The sequence below is a fragment of the Gavia stellata genome, chromosome 2 (genome assembly GCF_030936135.1).
Source record: "Gavia stellata isolate bGavSte3 chromosome 2, bGavSte3.hap2, whole genome shotgun sequence".
NCBI classification, from domain to species: domain Eukaryota; kingdom Metazoa; phylum Chordata; class Aves; order Gaviiformes; family Gaviidae; genus Gavia; species Gavia stellata.
Window position 1 is genome coordinate 34,268,919 of NC_082595.1, and position 17,472 is coordinate 34,286,390.

The 17,472-nt window shown below is 40.2% G+C and overlaps 2 protein-coding genes across 2 annotated transcripts in view; one reads left to right on the forward strand and one right to left on the reverse strand.

Moving 5' to 3' along the window:
- Positions 1 to 388: 388 nt before the first annotated feature.
- Positions 389 to 2,047, forward strand: TTLL2 (tubulin tyrosine ligase like 2). Its single transcript, XM_009814073.2, has one exon. It carries the CDS (start codon positions 389 to 391, stop codon positions 2,045 to 2,047), a length of 1,659 nt encoding a protein of 552 aa, XP_009812375.2.
- A 3,651-nt stretch (positions 2,048 to 5,698) lies between these two features.
- LOC104258867 (centromere protein J) overlaps positions 5,699 to 17,472 on the reverse strand; it is a 38,466-nt gene continuing 26,692 nt past the window's right edge. Inside the window, 9 exon segments of the mRNA XM_059828003.1 lie at positions 5,699 to 5,888; positions 6,674 to 6,794; positions 7,160 to 7,244; positions 7,955 to 8,095; positions 10,565 to 10,663; positions 11,506 to 11,660; positions 11,922 to 12,026; positions 12,471 to 12,582; positions 13,407 to 13,565. Coding sequence (XP_059683986.1) covers positions 5,699 to 5,888; positions 6,674 to 6,794; positions 7,160 to 7,244; positions 7,955 to 8,095; positions 10,565 to 10,663; positions 11,506 to 11,660; positions 11,922 to 12,026; positions 12,471 to 12,582; positions 13,407 to 13,565 — 1,167 coding nt within the window.

The following is a 17,472-nucleotide window of genomic DNA, read 5'->3' on the forward strand; positions in this document are numbered from 1 at the left end:
AGCCATTAGGCTGAAGGCAGTTGCAAAAAACCAAAAAAATCTAAGTATCCAAGAATTACAAAAGCTTTGGGACAACTAGTGCAGTAGTAAGCTACCTCAAAGAAAAAGTAAATAAAGTGTGGAGACATATAACTTTGCAGCAATGCTTTGTGCTGTCTTAGCACCTATCTGGAATTGATGTCCTTTCTATATCTTTCAGCTTAAACACAGCCTTGTCTTCTCAATCATGGACCATAGAAACACACGGGGGTGACATACTTTGAGAATACATTGGGAGTGACAGGTATTAAGAATACAGTGAAGGTGATGACTGCTAGCACAATCTGTGGCATTAATTTTGTTGTTTCCTTCCTGATGATTCTGTTTTCTTTCAGCTAGTAAGGTGGAAATGATGGCAGATGACTATGATACAAGAGCTGTCTTGAGGCCTTTGGTGTTCCGTCTCCATGAGAATGTCCCTGCAATAGTCCGTGAGGTTTTACTGGAACGTGGCTGGACTGAATTTGACAAAAAGGAGCAAGATGATGCAGACTGGAACCTGTACTGGCGGAACTCACCTTTCCGCATGACAGACCACCACAGCATTAAACCATGGCAGAGGCTCAACCACTACCCAGAAGCTGTCCAGATCACCAGAAAAGACTATTTGGCAAGGCATCTGAAACGTATGAAAGGAGCATATGGATCAGCTCTGTATGAATTTAGTCCAGTGGCATTCATCATGCCCAATGACTATGTCAAATTTATAGCAGAATACAGCAAGGAGGGACAGTCAGTAGGCAGAAAACCTAGCTACTGGATTTGCAAGCCTGTGGACCTCTCCCGTGGAAGGGGCATACTCATTTTCCAAGACATTAAAGACTTAGTATATGACTGTACAGTCGTTGTGCAGAAGTACATTAGCAACCCTTTGCTCATTTCAGGGTATAAACTGGATCTGCGCCTTTATGTGTGTGTCACCAGTTTTTGCCCCCTCACCATTTACATTTACGAAGAAGGACTGGTGAGGTTTGCCACTGAAAAGTTTGACCTTGGTTCTCTGGACAATGTCTATGCCCATCTAACAAACACCAGCATCAACAAATACGGACCTTCATATAAAAAATACAAAGAAGGGATTGGCTGTGGCTGCAAATGGACATTGAGCAAATTTCGTTCTTACCTTCGAATATTTGGGGTTGATGACATGCTCCTCTGGCAGAGGATCAATAACATAGTGATTCTCACCCTGCTCGCTGTAACCCCCTTACCAATGGCTTCCAATTGCTTTGAGCTCTTTGGCTTTGACATCCTGATTGATGACAAATTCAAGCCGTGGCTTTTAGAAGTCAACTACAGTCCGGCCTTGTGTTTAGACTGTTCCATTGATGACACTGTGAAAAGAAAACTTCTTCATGATATTGTTGAACTGCTGAACTACAAGCAGATTGACACTTTCAGGCAAAACCAAGTGACCGGGACAAAGGCTGACAGAAGGCCAGTGCCCTGGAGCACAGCTGGTGAGACCGCGACTGAAGAGACTCCTGGCTTGCTCACTTGCAGAAAAGTGGCTAAATGTACTTCTGCTTCTTCAGTACAACCTGCCCTGCAGGCTGCAAGAGGATCAGTTCGTAAGGTGGCTACCCTGACCAAGAAAACTGCCAGAGCACATCCAAGAAAAACACTGACTTCCCAGCTGCGGGAGAGGATGAACATGCCAAAAATACTCTCCCAAGCAAAAGCTGAAGCTAAAAATAAACAACTGCCAGGAGTCGGGCATTCTCCACACAAGTCTGCCCAACTCAGCCGCTGGTTACCTACACCTGACTTCTGCAACTACAAGTTAACCACACGCCCCTATTTCCTCTCTGATAAAGATCAGAGGCCTATCCCCCAGGTGGGAGATTTTGTCCTTATTTTTCCTTTCAATGAAGCTGCACTTCAAGCTTCCAGGCATGGGACAGATGTAAAGAGCATCATAAAGGAAATAAACAAATTAGTGAGCAAACAGTTACCATCAAAACAGCAGAACACAAAGAAAAGGGCAGGCTATTTAACTTCTGTGTAACTTCATGATGTTAGGTTATATAGACATATCATAAATGACAACTTTAGCTGGAAGGAGGTAGATGTACACTGAAATTGTGTTAGAAAGAGAGATATCTCAAACAATACACAATTTAAAAAATGTGATTTAGCAATTACCATGAGAGATTATTTTTTAAAATTAAAGTCCTGACTAATTTTTTAAAGTAATTCTTGCAATATTAAAGTAATCCCAGAATAAAAATGCAGAACTGCATTTCTCAAAACAGCCTCAGAAATGCCAGTCTTTTTTTTAATTATTTTTCTCAGTGATCTTTACTTCTTTTCTTTTCCTAACAAAGGGGTCTTTATGACTTGAAAAACTAGTCACTTTACACCAGGAAGCATTCAACATGCACTCAGTTTGCAAGGGTGCAGGTAATATGAATGACACAAAACTATTATGTTTTTGAAGAATCCAGTGAGCTTCCTGACATTCATTTCCAGAAATTAATTTTGCATTGTATGAAACAACAGTATGAAATAACTTTCATTTTATGACCAAAAGGTTTCTGTAGAAATTCTTACGGAAAGTAATTTTTAAAATATCTATAGACGGCTCCAGTGTTTTGTTTCAGATAAACTCTTCATAAAGATATAATTAGGATTCCCAAGGTAACAGAGATATTTGTTATCAGAGCGCAGAATATAAACTGCAAATACCACATTTAGAAGACTGGATCAAACCTCTCTCTCGCAGACTCTGCATTAGCCACTTGATGGGTACAGTGGTTAGGCAGCTTTGTTTTGCTTGCAATAAAACTGCTGATCGGCTGTGCATGGAAAAATACTAACGCTGAACTGAAGCATTTGAGATGATGGTCAAAATACTACCCTTCCCTTGTACATCTTTGCTGCCCCCAGCTGTTTGAATGGAAGTAACACTGTTCAGAAGTCACAGCGTATTCTAAATTTTAATCAAAACTGAGGCCAAATACTGGCCGTAGCATGCTTCAGCTAATGCCAGAAAACCTGTGGAAATATGAGAAGTGGGGTTTCCCAACTGTGTTCCATCTCCCTCAAGGATTCATAAAAATTTGTTCACTATAAACCATCTAGGACAAAACCCATAGTAAAGTAGGTATATATATTGCTACAGTTTAAGTACATATGCAGTCACACTTAATTTGGATTATTGGTGTTCCTACAACTGTAGCTGGTAGAGCCATTACTGGTTCTGGTTAACTAATGCGAGTGGAAGGTGGAGGAGATAGGGTGTGAGAATCAGCCTGTGAAAAATAATGTGGCATATGTCATAACTGGTCTGCGAAGGACTCCCAGTTACAACATGCCTGACAGAGCTTGTAATTTATGTAGGTGTTTTTCTGTCTCCTCCTTTTCAAACAAAATTTGTGCCCCTTATTTCAATAATCCCTTTTCTATTATACTGTAAAATATCACTTGAAAAACATGTCTTGGTAAAAAAGGTGGCCAGATACGGGTTGGCAAAAGTACTGTGAAATCGTCAATAGTCTCACCCTTTGATTTCACCAGTGGAAGGTTTGCCATTGATTTCCCAGAAAGTAGAACCAGGCCCATACTTACATACCTTTACAACATCCCTGTAAGCAGGTGCTAACAAGGTGAGTGCATGCGTCAGCAAGGTAAATGCATACGTCAGCAAGGTGTTTGCACACATGCATCGCTGCATGTGTAGTTTTAGAGACTGGATTGCACATATCCCGTACATGTTACACCTGTGCATGACCGTAAGCCGAATTATTCCAGAATCAAAATGCTTCCTGCAAGTGCAGTCAAGAGTGTTTAATGAAGGAAGGAGCAAGCAGCATACAAAGAAAATTGTTCCTTATTTAATTTACAATTAGAAGGGATTATATACACAGGTTACTGAATGGCAAACAGCGATTTAAGGCTAAAAGCTGCAAACAAAGCCTGTTTTCTGTATTATTATAGAAACAAAGAGAATGTCAGTATATTAACTGGAGAACAGGGACCTTTTGTTAAAAGGAATTCTTAGGAATAAAAACAGTGGCCCTTTAGAAAACATTAGTATCACATGTAGTTTCCCAGCCAAACTGAAAACATTAATCCCATTCACTTTTTTCATGATGCTTAATTGAGAAAAAAAATCAACATAGGTTTGTTTTGGTCAGCATAAGGTGGCACTGAACTGAAATTTGTAGTGAAACACATGGAAAAGAATGATATTTTGTATTTCTTTTAATTAGAGTTTCCTTTTATAAAACACAAAATATATTAAATATTTCAGTAGTGAAAAGCACAGGTTTATAAATTGTTCCTTTGTTAGACAGGAGTAAAGGAAAAACAATGCAATTTTATTATCACACCAGCCAACATCAAACAGTATGAATGTCCACAGCATCATACTGAAATTCATAAACTGAAGCATGTATATGATCAATATTAGCAATGCTTCTTGCTCTATTCAATCTATTTCTTCCAAAGATGCTCTGTAATTTGAATGGTGATTTGTCGATAGTCTGACCCACTGGAAACTGAAGAGAAGAGCAATTCCATAATCTTGCAATTATTTTGCACTTAGGTGTGAGAAAAGGCTAAAGCAGCATGCTGTGAAAGAGTGTTTGTTACTACAGGAATTTGAAGGGCATAAGGAGATAATTGGTCTTCTCAGTCAATGGGCAGGTAATGAGCTGAGCTCTACAGGGGAAATGCTTCGGTGCTCTGGAAGAATTCAAGGCAGATGATGGACAGGCAGTCTACAGGGAAGGCAGTTGAAAGCAGCAGCAGATAAATGATTAATCCCCACGGGTATAAAGTGCCATCCAATAAGCCTTAAAGCTGGAGAGATTCACTGACCAGAAATATTTTTGCACTACTGGAAGAATAAAGGCAGTAGTGGGAAAGGTTAATGCAAAAACAGAGCAACACAGAGAAGGTCTGAGGAAAGACTGCTGGAGGAAGAAGAAAGGGCTGTTTCATCCAGAAAAATGACGAGGGTGGAATAAACATTACATTATGTCTTCAAATGCACGAGACAGAGTTCTTAGGTTATGATTACATAATTATTGAATAATTTAGGTTGGAAGGGACATCCAGAGCTGTGACTGTTCACTCAACTCCTGCTCAGGTTTTGGTCTAACGTACAGCTCATGATAAGGCCTGATACGTACTGGGTTCTTCTGCTCCGAAGAACCCAACCAAACTGAAAACATTTATCACTTCCACATTTTTTGCCATGGTTACCTGAGAAAAAAAAAAAAAACACGTGGATTCGTTTTAGTCATCATAAGGCAGCATTGAACTGAAATTCAGAAAGCTTTGTAGATGTGAGGTTCTTACACTATGCTCCTTAATTGTAGTCACTTTTGTAACTAACTAGCAGAAAAACAAGGGAAATTGTGATCGGTATGATGAAACAAACACTTTGATGATAAGAAGTATTATGGGCATTTATTTTAATGTTACATACACAAAGAGGGCATGACTGCATCTCCTTCAAGTCTCACTCAAGAGACATTTCATTCAGGTAAGGTTATTCCAAACTAAGCATCAGTCACTGAGCTAAAGTAAATTTCAGCCCTACAGATCTATCCATTCATTTTCACAAGGCTTAAATCTTCCTAACAGTTATGACCTGCCAAGAAAATGGGTTGAGCTACTTACGTACAGTGCAGCCCTTTGAGGGGAGGAATCACTTCTTATCTAGGATGATATTACCCTCCTCATCTTTGATTCGAACTCGTCCAGTGGAGTACTTGGTTTCCTGTCTGCCATTGCAGTACACCGTTTTTACAGTGCCATCCGGGTACTCCCGCCTCTTGAACCGCACAGTGTGAATCTCCTTTTGGCCGTTACTGAATACCACTGTTTTATCTCCATTCCTGAAAGAAATAGCAATGAATGAAGTGATGAGAAGGCACTGTCTGTTATTAACCTATCTCATTTGAGCTGTCTAATGTGACACAATGAAAGTGGAAAATAATGTCAAGTGGAAACTTTCTCAGCTAGGTTATAATTCACCTCAGAATTTACATGGAATGGCATTAAAGATTTGATCTCACAATAAGATTTCAATACAAAGGTACTTCCATACATAGTATCATACCTAATGGATGGTGAGATTTGCATTTTACATGACTTCTTCATGCAGGGATCTCAAGGCATTTTGCAAGCAAGAAATCTATTTTACAATAGGATCCTCCCTAAGCCCAGAAGAGGCATGTGTAAGAAAGTCCTATTGTGGTTTTTCTTCATTTTATGTGGAGAAATAGAGAGATAATATATGAAAAGCCTTGCCCAAGATCAGAAAGGGAGCCAAAAAACTAGCAATAGAGCTCAGGAGTCCTCTTCCTGAGTCCTTTAATACCCACATTGTTAATACAGACAACTGCAGATCTCCCAGCAACCCTGGCTAGTGTAAAGTTACATGGAACTAAATGAGCAATATTTCACAGTCACTTTGCCAGTGACGAACAGTCACCTATCATCTAAGTAGAAGTGAACCATTTTCAGTGCCTCATTGTAGCAAAACCCTCATTATCACACAAGTCCTTTCTCCTTTCATCTGGAAATTTCCCAGCCCTGCAGAATCCAGCCACAGTTTTAAATGTCAGTATCATTGTACCTGTGTCCAATGCCTGGTTTCTGTCATTGACATGAGACTTACTTTTCTACTTTTACTACTGTACCATCTGGGAAAAAAGTTTCCTTGAATCCGTCACTATAGAGGCATTTCACTGTGTGATCTGGGAACACGATTTCTTGAGTGCCATCAGGATAATGTTTTTCTGTGGAAAAGAAGATGTAAAAAGTCTGTCTAGTATTCTTTCATGTTGCTTTACACAGAGCTAGATCAAATTTTTTTTGGACATTGTACTGAGGATGGAAATGATATCCAGCATACTGCTAAAGAAATTAAAGAATCAGATAATCAGATAATCAAAATTAGAAGAGATGCATTTACATCCCATTATTATCTTTGCTTTGTAGGAGGAAACTGAGCAGTAAAGTGATTGAACATACTGGAAGTGAAATGCAAAGACAATGCAAAACAAGAAGAAAATACTCAATCTGCTGGAGTCAGAACCAGACGACACTTTCGTAATAGAAACCTTCCTGCAAATATAGTTCACATCTATGAACTCTTGCATACCTATCTGATTATTAGGGAACTGCAGCACCTCCAGGCCATCTGGATAAGCAGTGTGGGTTGTCTGTGCATCTGCATAATAATAAATCTGGAAGGAGAGTGAAGTGTTTGCAGCATGTTCACAATATTTGCATAAGCAGATTCAACCATAACAATGTGCTTAAAAATAAGCCATCTTAAAAAAGTCATTTCAAGGTAATTTTCTGCATCTGCCATCCATAAAAGTAGCTATGTTTGCATTACTGTTCCTTCCTCTCATTCACCCCCCTCCTCATGGCTGTCTAGATGATGCTCCTTTCATCTCTGTAGCATACAAGAGAACAGTGCACGCATGAGAGTCATCTTCCCACCTCTTTGCTTTGGCTCCCACCCATGCACTATTAATTTGAAATAGTCCCACTACTGCCAAGGCCTCACTCATTTCCATTCTAGATCACATTATTATTAACTATTTATATTTACATAATGCCAAAAGGGAAGAGCCCCCTGTGCTACCTACCCTACAAATGTGTAAAAACCAGTGCTGGCTTCAGATGGCTGCCCCTGCCCTTTACCTTCTTTCAGTTTCCTTTAATCTGCTTGGCCAACTACCCATTTGTTCCTTCTTTGACTGTTACCTTTGTCTCTTTTCACTTTTGTCCTTGTAGATGAAGCAGTTGCACCGGTCAGGGTAGGTAAACCAACACCCTTCCTCATCAATTTCTCCCAGAATTGATAGATCCAAGATAAATGATAGGACCTTGTTCAAAAATCACTTAATCATTTTATTTTCCTTAAAGAAAAAAAAATTGTACACACCACTCTCTGATCTGGCATGATCTTCTTTACATCTCCATTGAAAAAGCTAATTGTTGTCATCCTTTTATCAGCACTGATCTCCTTTTTAGTACCATTGCGGAAAGTGATGATTCGACGTCCATCAGTAAGCACCTCTTCTACCTTCAAACACATAGAGCATCTAACGTAAATGAAGTCAAAGGAAATTAATAACATTGCACTGCCTTCCAATTAAATTGGAGCTTGAAGTAAGTTATGCTATGCCTTTGTATTTCAAAAGCTATCTCTGCAGCACAGGTACATTATTTTTGCCTCATTTGTGTGTAAAAGAGGCCCAAAGTAATTTTCTTTTCACAAAATGAGCTTCTAGCACTCGGCCCAAGTTCCCACCCCACCACCTTGCTTTTCTGTTAAGAGAGGTAAGGCACACAGCCCTGTGGCAATAGGGAAGCCATTCAGGTTTTTCCTTGACCAACTTCAGTGAGTGACTGTCTGTACTCATTTCACATACGCTTGTACACCTTCCACACAAGTCACTCAGGAGACCCCAGTTCTGGACTGTGTGAACCAAAATGATTGAACTTGATGTATTAACACAGACTGCTGACATACGTTAACAACCATCTTATTCCAAGTAACATAACCCTGCATGGACATTCAGTACTACAGAATTAAATGTAGCTGCATGCAGAGATCTGCAAATTGCTCAAGAGTTCTTAAGAACAGGGAGCAATAAGGTCATCATTGTGCTCTTCTACAAACAATACAATGGTCAAAGAAGACTTCATACCCAGCATAGCCTCAGGTTAATCAATTTTCCTGGAATTACTATGGTAGCTGGTTCTGTTCAGCATATATCAAATCCCATAATGTAATTCCTTTGGTGAAGTCCAAAGAAGTCAACAACCAGAAGATGCACTATAGCTCTGCCATATGGTTCCAATTTTATCAGACTCTCCACAAAAAAGGAATACCTCCCAACAGAAAAAAAAAAAAAAAGGAATAAATATGCTTGGGGGAAGAGAAATGTGGTATTTCCCCAAACAGGCATTGTAATGATTACTGAGGGCAAGAGTTCAGTTTTTAGAAACTATTTTATTTAAACATTACTAGTTAGTAATGGAAAGATGTTTTTACACCTACTTATGACAAAAGGCATTGCTACAAGAAGTCCACATAGTTTAAATGAGAGCTAATATCTCTTTCTAAAGTCATCAAATCCCATTTTGACCTCTCTCTCTAGTTGTACAAGGAACTCCAGCCCACCACTCTATTTTATGAATAAAATTCAGTGGTAAAAATGTCAGAGTGAACTTTTTTCACAATTCTTTTTCTTTTGAGGATCAAAACAACAGATATTGCATTTGCTACTTCTACAAGAGGGAATTGTGATTGGTAGAAGCTTTCATAGAGTCCATCTCAGCATTAGCTATAAAAGAATTGGCATCTCAATCCAGTATTCCCTGAACAACTGTTACATTGCAAAAGCCATTTCTATGACTGCTCACGGTTTCATTAATCAACATCTGTATTGGCAGGGTGAGAAGAGAAGCCCAGAACTGAACAGACACAGAAACTGAGTTACTGTCTTAACTTTATCTAGCCGAAAACCTTATCCAGAATTGACAACTCAGTCAATTATCAAGGGAATGTTTTAACAGGATAAGTCTTCTTGGAGCAGTGTAATTGAAGACACATCTGGGACTGAGTTCAGATTTGGCCTGGATGAGCAGTGACAGTGTTGGAAAGACTGCTTGTCTATCAGGAGTGAAACTAGCACCAGTTCACCTGGTCAGCTTGCTGACAACCTTTCCCAACAGCAACACACCAGATTTCCACTGCATAGACTCATCTACAGAATCAGCCTTTCAATGAGGTGCTGGTCACATGGTGACATGGCCACTCAGGAACGAACTATCCAGTTTTGTAGCAAGGAGTGCAGGGACACAATGGGAAGCCAGCAGGAATTGCCCACTTATCCCCTCCTGGAAGACAGGGACTTCCAGGAAAGGGATGAAACCAGCTGCCAAGCTGAGCTATGGGCCTCAGGACAAAGGGCAGCTGGAAGCAATCTCTAGATGCAGCTGGGGAATCGCTGGGGATTTTGACAGGTTGCTTCAGCAAACTGGACAGGCTGCATCAAGCCCAACTCCACTGATGCTACTCCAGGTGTGGCCAGCTGTGTGTAATGAAAGACTCCTCCCACAAGTGGTGTCCAGCTGGCACAGCTCACTGCTATTAGATTCACTTCCAAGGAAAGAAAAGAATGGCCTTTAATCTTGCACTACAAAACACCATCACTACCCCACTAGGACATTTTCATTTCTAATGGTAGGCATATTATTCCTCCCAGCCCACAAATCAGGTAGCTGAAACAAAAAAGACTTGGTGAATTCATAGAGCAAATCCATGTGGGAGAGAAGAAAATAATTTGGTTACTTGATTTCCAGCCCATCAGCTATAGATATTTCCTACCATTCATGGTGTGAACTTTACACTTCAGCTCTCTTAAGGAACAGACAGTTAATTGGAGACATAATTGCCTCTGGCTACTTGAAGCAGTGATTCCCATCTATACTGCAGTCCTGTTGGTGATCTCTTCAAGTATTTTTGCAACCTATTTTATCTCACCTTTCCATCACGATACTCTATTTTTTGCTGCACCTCTTCCTCACTTTTTCTTCTTTCTTGATGTAACACTGAACTTCTAGATAATACTGATTTTGGAGGCTATATTATGAAAACATCACAGTCAGTGTTATATAAACAGAAATGTTTTAAACATATTTTCATTAGTTTTAATCAACTGTGCAAAAAACATATTTACTTTCACACACACAGAGGAAAGCTGCCCTTCTTTCTGTCATTGCCTTGCATTTGTAATGAATTTTGATCTTTTAGTCATAAGTAGAAATGTTGCACATTAATTCCAATTAACTTCAGTTTGCAAAGAAAAGATAGCAGAGAAAGTCCAACAATGAGGGGACACCTTCTGGTGAAACTACAGTATAGGAAATGGAGAGAATAAACACAAGAACAAAGAACAGAACTATCTCTGAATATTGGGTTACTGATTTGCAAAGAAAGGTACCTGTGTTAGCTAGATCCGCTCTTCCAAAACAAATTACATGGTTCTTAGCTGTAGGTAATGCTAACTATATAACTAAGGGCTATTAAGGATGTTACACGTCCAATTTACCGTTACAATGAGTGCTCTTTGCACTGTCTGGCAGCATAAAGGAGCCTTAAGTTAATTGACATCTGGCACATAGCATCCAGAACAGTTACTAACTAATGTTGATTACAGTTTGAAGATGTGATGTATTTTGAACTGTGGGATCCAAAGGAACAGGGAGTACTGCTCCCCACAGTGCAATGATACGCTCCAGCAAAAAGCTGTAAACGCAGTGCTTGAAGTTGCCAGATCCATCCCTAAAGCTCTGTGTCCACTGCATCACATAGGAAATGGGAATGGAAGATTTTCTTTCTCTTGTTGTGTTTTATTTCAGTTCACAAATGGAAAGAAGACAGTTGCTGATCATATAAGAGCCAGCACAATAAGTTGCTCAAACCTTTGCTTCAGCATCCAGAAAAGTAGAACAGTCTGTATGTACTTTGTTGTCATATGTAGTTATGCCAATTCTCCTGTGCGTGGTCACAAAAGCCACTTTATTCTGAGGTTTTAGTGATTTTTCTGTCTTTTTAAGATTAAGAGTCTCTTCTTCTTGAGCCAAAATTAAAATGTTTACTAGCAACAAATCTATTAATGTCCAACAGTTGTGCAGGAATATCTTGATAAAGAAATCTACTATATTATTTGTAAGTCATTGCAATATTGTTTTAAAGACTGAACTTATCATGAGTAGCGGCAAGAAAATAAAGCCAGGAGAGTATTGTTCACAGCTAAATGGGAGTTAGCATGCTGTATATGAAAACTAAGATCACAGACTCACTGAATTATTTTATAGGGTTACATGGTGAAATACCTCTGTTTCTTCATTGTTACTGCAGAGTGCAAAGCTGCAAGTGCTGTTGCTGTGGTTATGTGACAGGGGCATGTCTTCTGAGCTATCTGAAATGGGCAAAGGCCTGCCTATGAGAAAAAGCAAAGTAAAAGGGGTAATTGAAAGCCTATGAAAATTGCTGAATCACATGTTTCTGTATTTATCTCAGAAGGTTTTTTAAAGATGCTAGCTCTCAGCTTCTTGTAACACATTGCTTCTTATACTGGTAATATATACTTGCTAACAGCTTGCCCATCCTCCTGAAGGTGCTTTGTCCTGGACCAAAGTGAAGTGCAGATCACATCTATTCTCCACCTTCTGGGCTTCCACGACAACAAACTCAATGAGTAAATGGCAGGCAACAGCACAATCTCTTTTTCCTGTCTTGTCAAATATAAATTTTATAATTCTTCCAAGAATCATAGGAGAGTTTTAGTGACAACACATTGCCTGTCAGCCAAGAGCTGCGGACCAGTGTCTCCAAGTCATTTGCAGACCACTCTAAGCAGGCAGAAGGTTCCCACAAATCTTACCTTTTACACAGGAAGATGAGTTAGGTTCCTTAAAATCATTCAGATGCGAGACAGCTCCAGGTGATTTCCTATCATCTGTTCTTCTCCCAGTAGGAGAGGGTTGAGGTACAACCTGAAGCAAAATGGAGAGGCCCTGACATACAGTCATGCTTCTCTGTGACATGGGATCTATCAGTGACATGGCTGGAGTGCACTTCCCCTTCCTAGGAGTTTTGCTGGCTGTCCGCACAACCAGCTTGCTGATATGGTGCAGGTGCCTAATCTTGGTTCAGACTGTTGTGAAGAAAGAGATGTGGGTGAAAGGGCTGGAAGAAGCTGGAGACAGGGCCCCTCCCCTCCTTTTCTTGGGAGCTGCATTTCAGCTGTGGCTCTCCCACTGGGTCCTTGTTGGGTTGCATTGCACCTATGCCTGTGCCTGGCAGTGCACCGCATTGATCCAAAGCCCAGCCCTGACCCATGGGCTGACGTCCTGGTGTAACCCCAGACCTGCCTCGTCACTATGGGCTTTGACGATTGGGATTCTGGCCTGACCCTGACTCCCATCCCCAGCCTGCCCTCCTCCTCCTTGGCTGGGGCAGTGGGATGGGCCCTGCCCTGCCAGACCCCCTGGGGAGCCCCTGATGCTCCCAGCTCCTTGCCCCCAGGGACCCACTGGCCCATGCGATGCCCCAATACTTGGGGCATGTGATCACCTCTGAACTTTTTCTGAGAGCAGGGTGGGCAGGTTTCAAAGGATTCACCCATGCTCTGGCCTGCAGGTGCCCCAATAGCTCAATGTACATACAGTCTCTAAGACAATTTCTGGCAACCCCCCCCAGTACCAGGGAAAGAAGACCAAGCAATAACTATGTGGGGATCATGATCCCGATCCAGCTTCTGAACAATACTGTAAAAAGAAAATAAAGGCAGTCTAAATAGTCCTTGCTACTGGCTTACTTTTTCTGGTTCAAAAGGTGTCAGTCTTCCCTGATGAGGTGTTCTCCTGCCAGTCGGTGTTGTGTTTCTGACAAGGGAGCAGTTGGATGGTTTCTTTTCTTGATGTTCCTTTGTCACTGTTCTCAAAGGATCAGCCCTTTGCACAGAGCTTTTTATTGCCTAAAAGGTTTTAATACATTTGTATTAAGTTGATATAAACATCTTCAAACAGCGTTAAAAATCCTTCTACAACAGGTTCATCATCAAGTGTTTAAAACTTCTAGGAAAATATTTATTTTTTTATGTGAGCAGACACACACACACATATTTTATACATAATTCTCTATTTGGGGTCTTATTTTGCTTCCCACATTTCTCTCTACGTGGACAATGATGCAAGTCAAGGGCAATCATAGGCCATAGTGCAAGGCCAAGAGCTGCTTTCAGGGTCTCATCCCTCAGTCCAACCACCCTGCCACCAACAGTAAAGATATCCTTCCCTGGAATACCACAACTGAGCTGACCCCAGTAAAATATACTGCATGACAGTTCGTTTTTACTTGCCAGATGTCCACCCTTTTTACATTTTGCCCTCATACCTCTCCATCAATCAAGGCTGACACAAGCCTTGTAGGACCCTAAGACAGATGTGAGCCACAGAAGGGAAATGAAATGTGAACAGTTTCAAACAAACTGTAGCAGATATTTAGACTGGAAAGGTCACAGTTGTTCAAAAGCACTTCCCCATTTTTTCTTGGAGACCTAAGATGAGAGCACAGAGGAAAAACACAATATTCCTGTGTGACCACCATGAGATATATGGGATTTACACAATGACTGCCAGGTTGGCAGCTGCAAAGAAAACATTTTGTTGGTATGACAGGAAAACTGAGGTTGCACTCTTGCCCAGTCAAAACTTTGAAGGTACTGAACCTCACGTAGAAATGCCTGGCAGTATGAGACAAAGGCATAGTCTCACTGCCCGCATTGCTGAAGTCGTCCCAGAAATGGCAAGGGGTGATGTCTGTGTCTGTCAGAACTGATAGCAGAAGAATATCTAATTCATTGAGCTGGTGAATGACTAGGAGTGAGCACATGATGGCCAGAAACAAAGAAACAGTCAAAAAACCCATGGAAATGGTACCAGGTACTCTGATTTTGAAATGTCTTGCACACTGGAGAGTAGCCACTTGGGAAGGTGAGTGCAAGCAGTCCATGTAAAGAATATATTTGCCATCAGCTTCATTTGCCCAAGTGCATGAGCTATTGCTCAAGGGACATGGGACTAGCAAAGCACAAACACGGGAAGACTGCACAATTCCTTCTCTGGCAACAGTCACTATGACCATTTTTTTGATGGCTGTAAAATTCTCTCCATTTGATCAATGAAATTTAGGGGATCTGTTATAGTTGTGGATAGCAATCTCTTATTTATATTAATAAATCACATTACAATTTAATGGATGTGCTTACAAGGAAGGAGCCAAGAAGAAAACATATTGCAACACCAGAAAGTTGTAGAATTGTAAAAGGCTAATTATTTTCCTCCAAGCATAAAACAGTTCTGAGCAGGACATAGGCAATGGATTAGCTCTTTCAGACAAGGACACTAAAAGGTATAGAAATTAATAGAATTCATTGTTAAAGGAATATGATTTCTTTTTTAAATTTGGAGATGTTTTCTGCAGGCAGATTCTGTGTATATGCCTGAGATCTCCAAATATAATCATGATTTTAAATACAAGTGAGTAGGCAAACTGTCAAAATATGCCTGTGACTTCAGCTCGAGACAAGTGGTATAGTACTAAAGACCTTTAAAACTATTTTTGATGAAGAGATATTATCTCAGAAATTGCAGACTGATAGAAGGAAACAGCTCCTAAACCATAATTTTATTGCTGAAGATCTCAAGACCGAAACTACCAAGTGATTTAAGAGAACTTGAAAAGCCATTTTCACAGTGCAGTTTCACAGCAGATCCAGCAAATCTCAGCCCAGATTGCTGGAGTCCCACTCCTCTTCCTCTGTCCCCAACCAGATGTTTCCAGTCTCTCCTTTACGTGGCACCAGCAAGCACAGGGGGATTGACCTGGCTTAGCAAGTAGAATCAGGCAAAAATGAGCTGCTTTTTTCTGCCTGCTTCATTTTGAGACAGCTCACCATCATCAGAAAGTGCCAACAGGGCCACAGCAGCTCAAATATTCATCAGCTTCAGCCAGACACTGAATTGTGACAGCATTTTTTTTTGCTGTGATGTATTATAGAAAGAACGTTGCAATTAAAGCTTTTAAAGAACTACCTACGTAAGACTTGTAAATAGAAAATACTTTATGGCAAGTGTTTTAACACACAGCTGCCTAGAAAGCCTATTTTAGAAAAGGAGGCCTCATGAGCTATCTAAAAGCCACCTTTGAAAAGGATGTTCAGAAGTCAACATTTACTGAGGTAATGCAATGGGTGATGCCTTAGCCAAGGGACAGAGACCTGTATAGGCCTTAAAATTATGACAAGAAGAAGCAAACGCTCATGCTTTTTGACTTAAAAAACTAAAGAGCTCATGAAGTGGGGTGTATTGGACTGCAAAAGTGAAGGAGCAAGATGAAGCCAGATAGAAAGAAGGGGTGTTTCCAAGAACATTGTGAGGATGGTTCACTATGTATCTAAAGAACAACCAATTCAGTTGAGGGAGCCTCCATGCAGACTGGTGTTAGTAAAGGTACTCCAGCGTGCTACATTTACCATTGTAAAAGCTGCTGATTTAATTTTTCATGCATCACATAGATTACACATTTTAAAATTATACACTAACGTACCTATTTTTAAATCAATAACGTCAGAGTAATCAAGACAGGCTTAGTGAATTATATGTGGTCTGTGTTTTGAGACAGATGGATGTCATTCTAAGAGATTGTTTCATAAATCATAGCAATCACTGTAACCCAGGCAACCGCTGCAATTCAGCTCTACACTTTTTTAGAGACCCAAGTACTCAGTAGTTGGGTTAATCACAAATTATGAGGTTCTTGATAAAGATTCTCTCAATTCCAGCACTTCCATAAAGAAAGTCATCAAATTATCTCAATAAATCTTTTTTCTTTTCTTCATTGGAAACACATGGATAGCCAGTAAATGCAGAGACCCTTGATACAAAGGGGTTGCAGGAGGAGGAAATGGCCTCCCAACATGTACAAGGTAGATCAATTGTTCCCCATCTCCACTGAAAACAGAATAAAAATTAATCAGCTGATCAACTGATGACAACAAAAGAGATGGAGTTGAGGAAGCAGCAGAAGATGCCAGCTCATTTTGGATCTTTCTCATGGGAGCTAGCGAAGCACAGATTAAATAAGCGTCAGTGACACTGATCCTGCTCTTGGCAAAAAGAGGGGCCAGGTGACCTCTCAAGGTTCCTCCAGTCCTACAGATCTATGCTATCAGGCAGGCAGTGGAGAGCAGGAGGACGTGGTGTTACTCAGGGCCCACCTAGACCAGAGAAACTTTAAAAATATGATGTTCTCCTTGATCCTCATGCTCAACAATAATCCTTTAAATTTTCTAATGAGCTTTTTCCTCCCAGATGTTAATACTTACAGTTCTTTGTCATTCTGATACAAATCAAATTGTTCTGGAAATCTCTCATTTGTCAATTCCCATAAATAAGTATCTCTTATAACCTTCAAATATCACAGTTTGTGTCCTGTAGAATTTGCATTCCTACTAAGATCAAAAAGCTGAGAAAAAGCAACAAATACTCATGGATAAAGCAGTGAAAATGCAAATGCTACAAAAGTCTGTCTATATTTTCCCAGAACTCATACTTCCCTGCTTCAGAGTTAGTAAATGGTCAGGAAGAACATTCATAAACAAGGAAATAACACGCTCAAAGGTCATCAAAATCTCTTGCAAGATTAGACAGCAAAATCCATCTAATAAGATTGGAAGTAAGCACATTTGACCTTGGTTGAAACCTTTCCAACAAAAACATTAAGAAATATTATCAGTATACCTTTCAGTAGAACTTCCCCCCATGTGAATGAATATATCTTTTCTCATAGAAATCACTAACATCTATCCATAGTTGCATGTC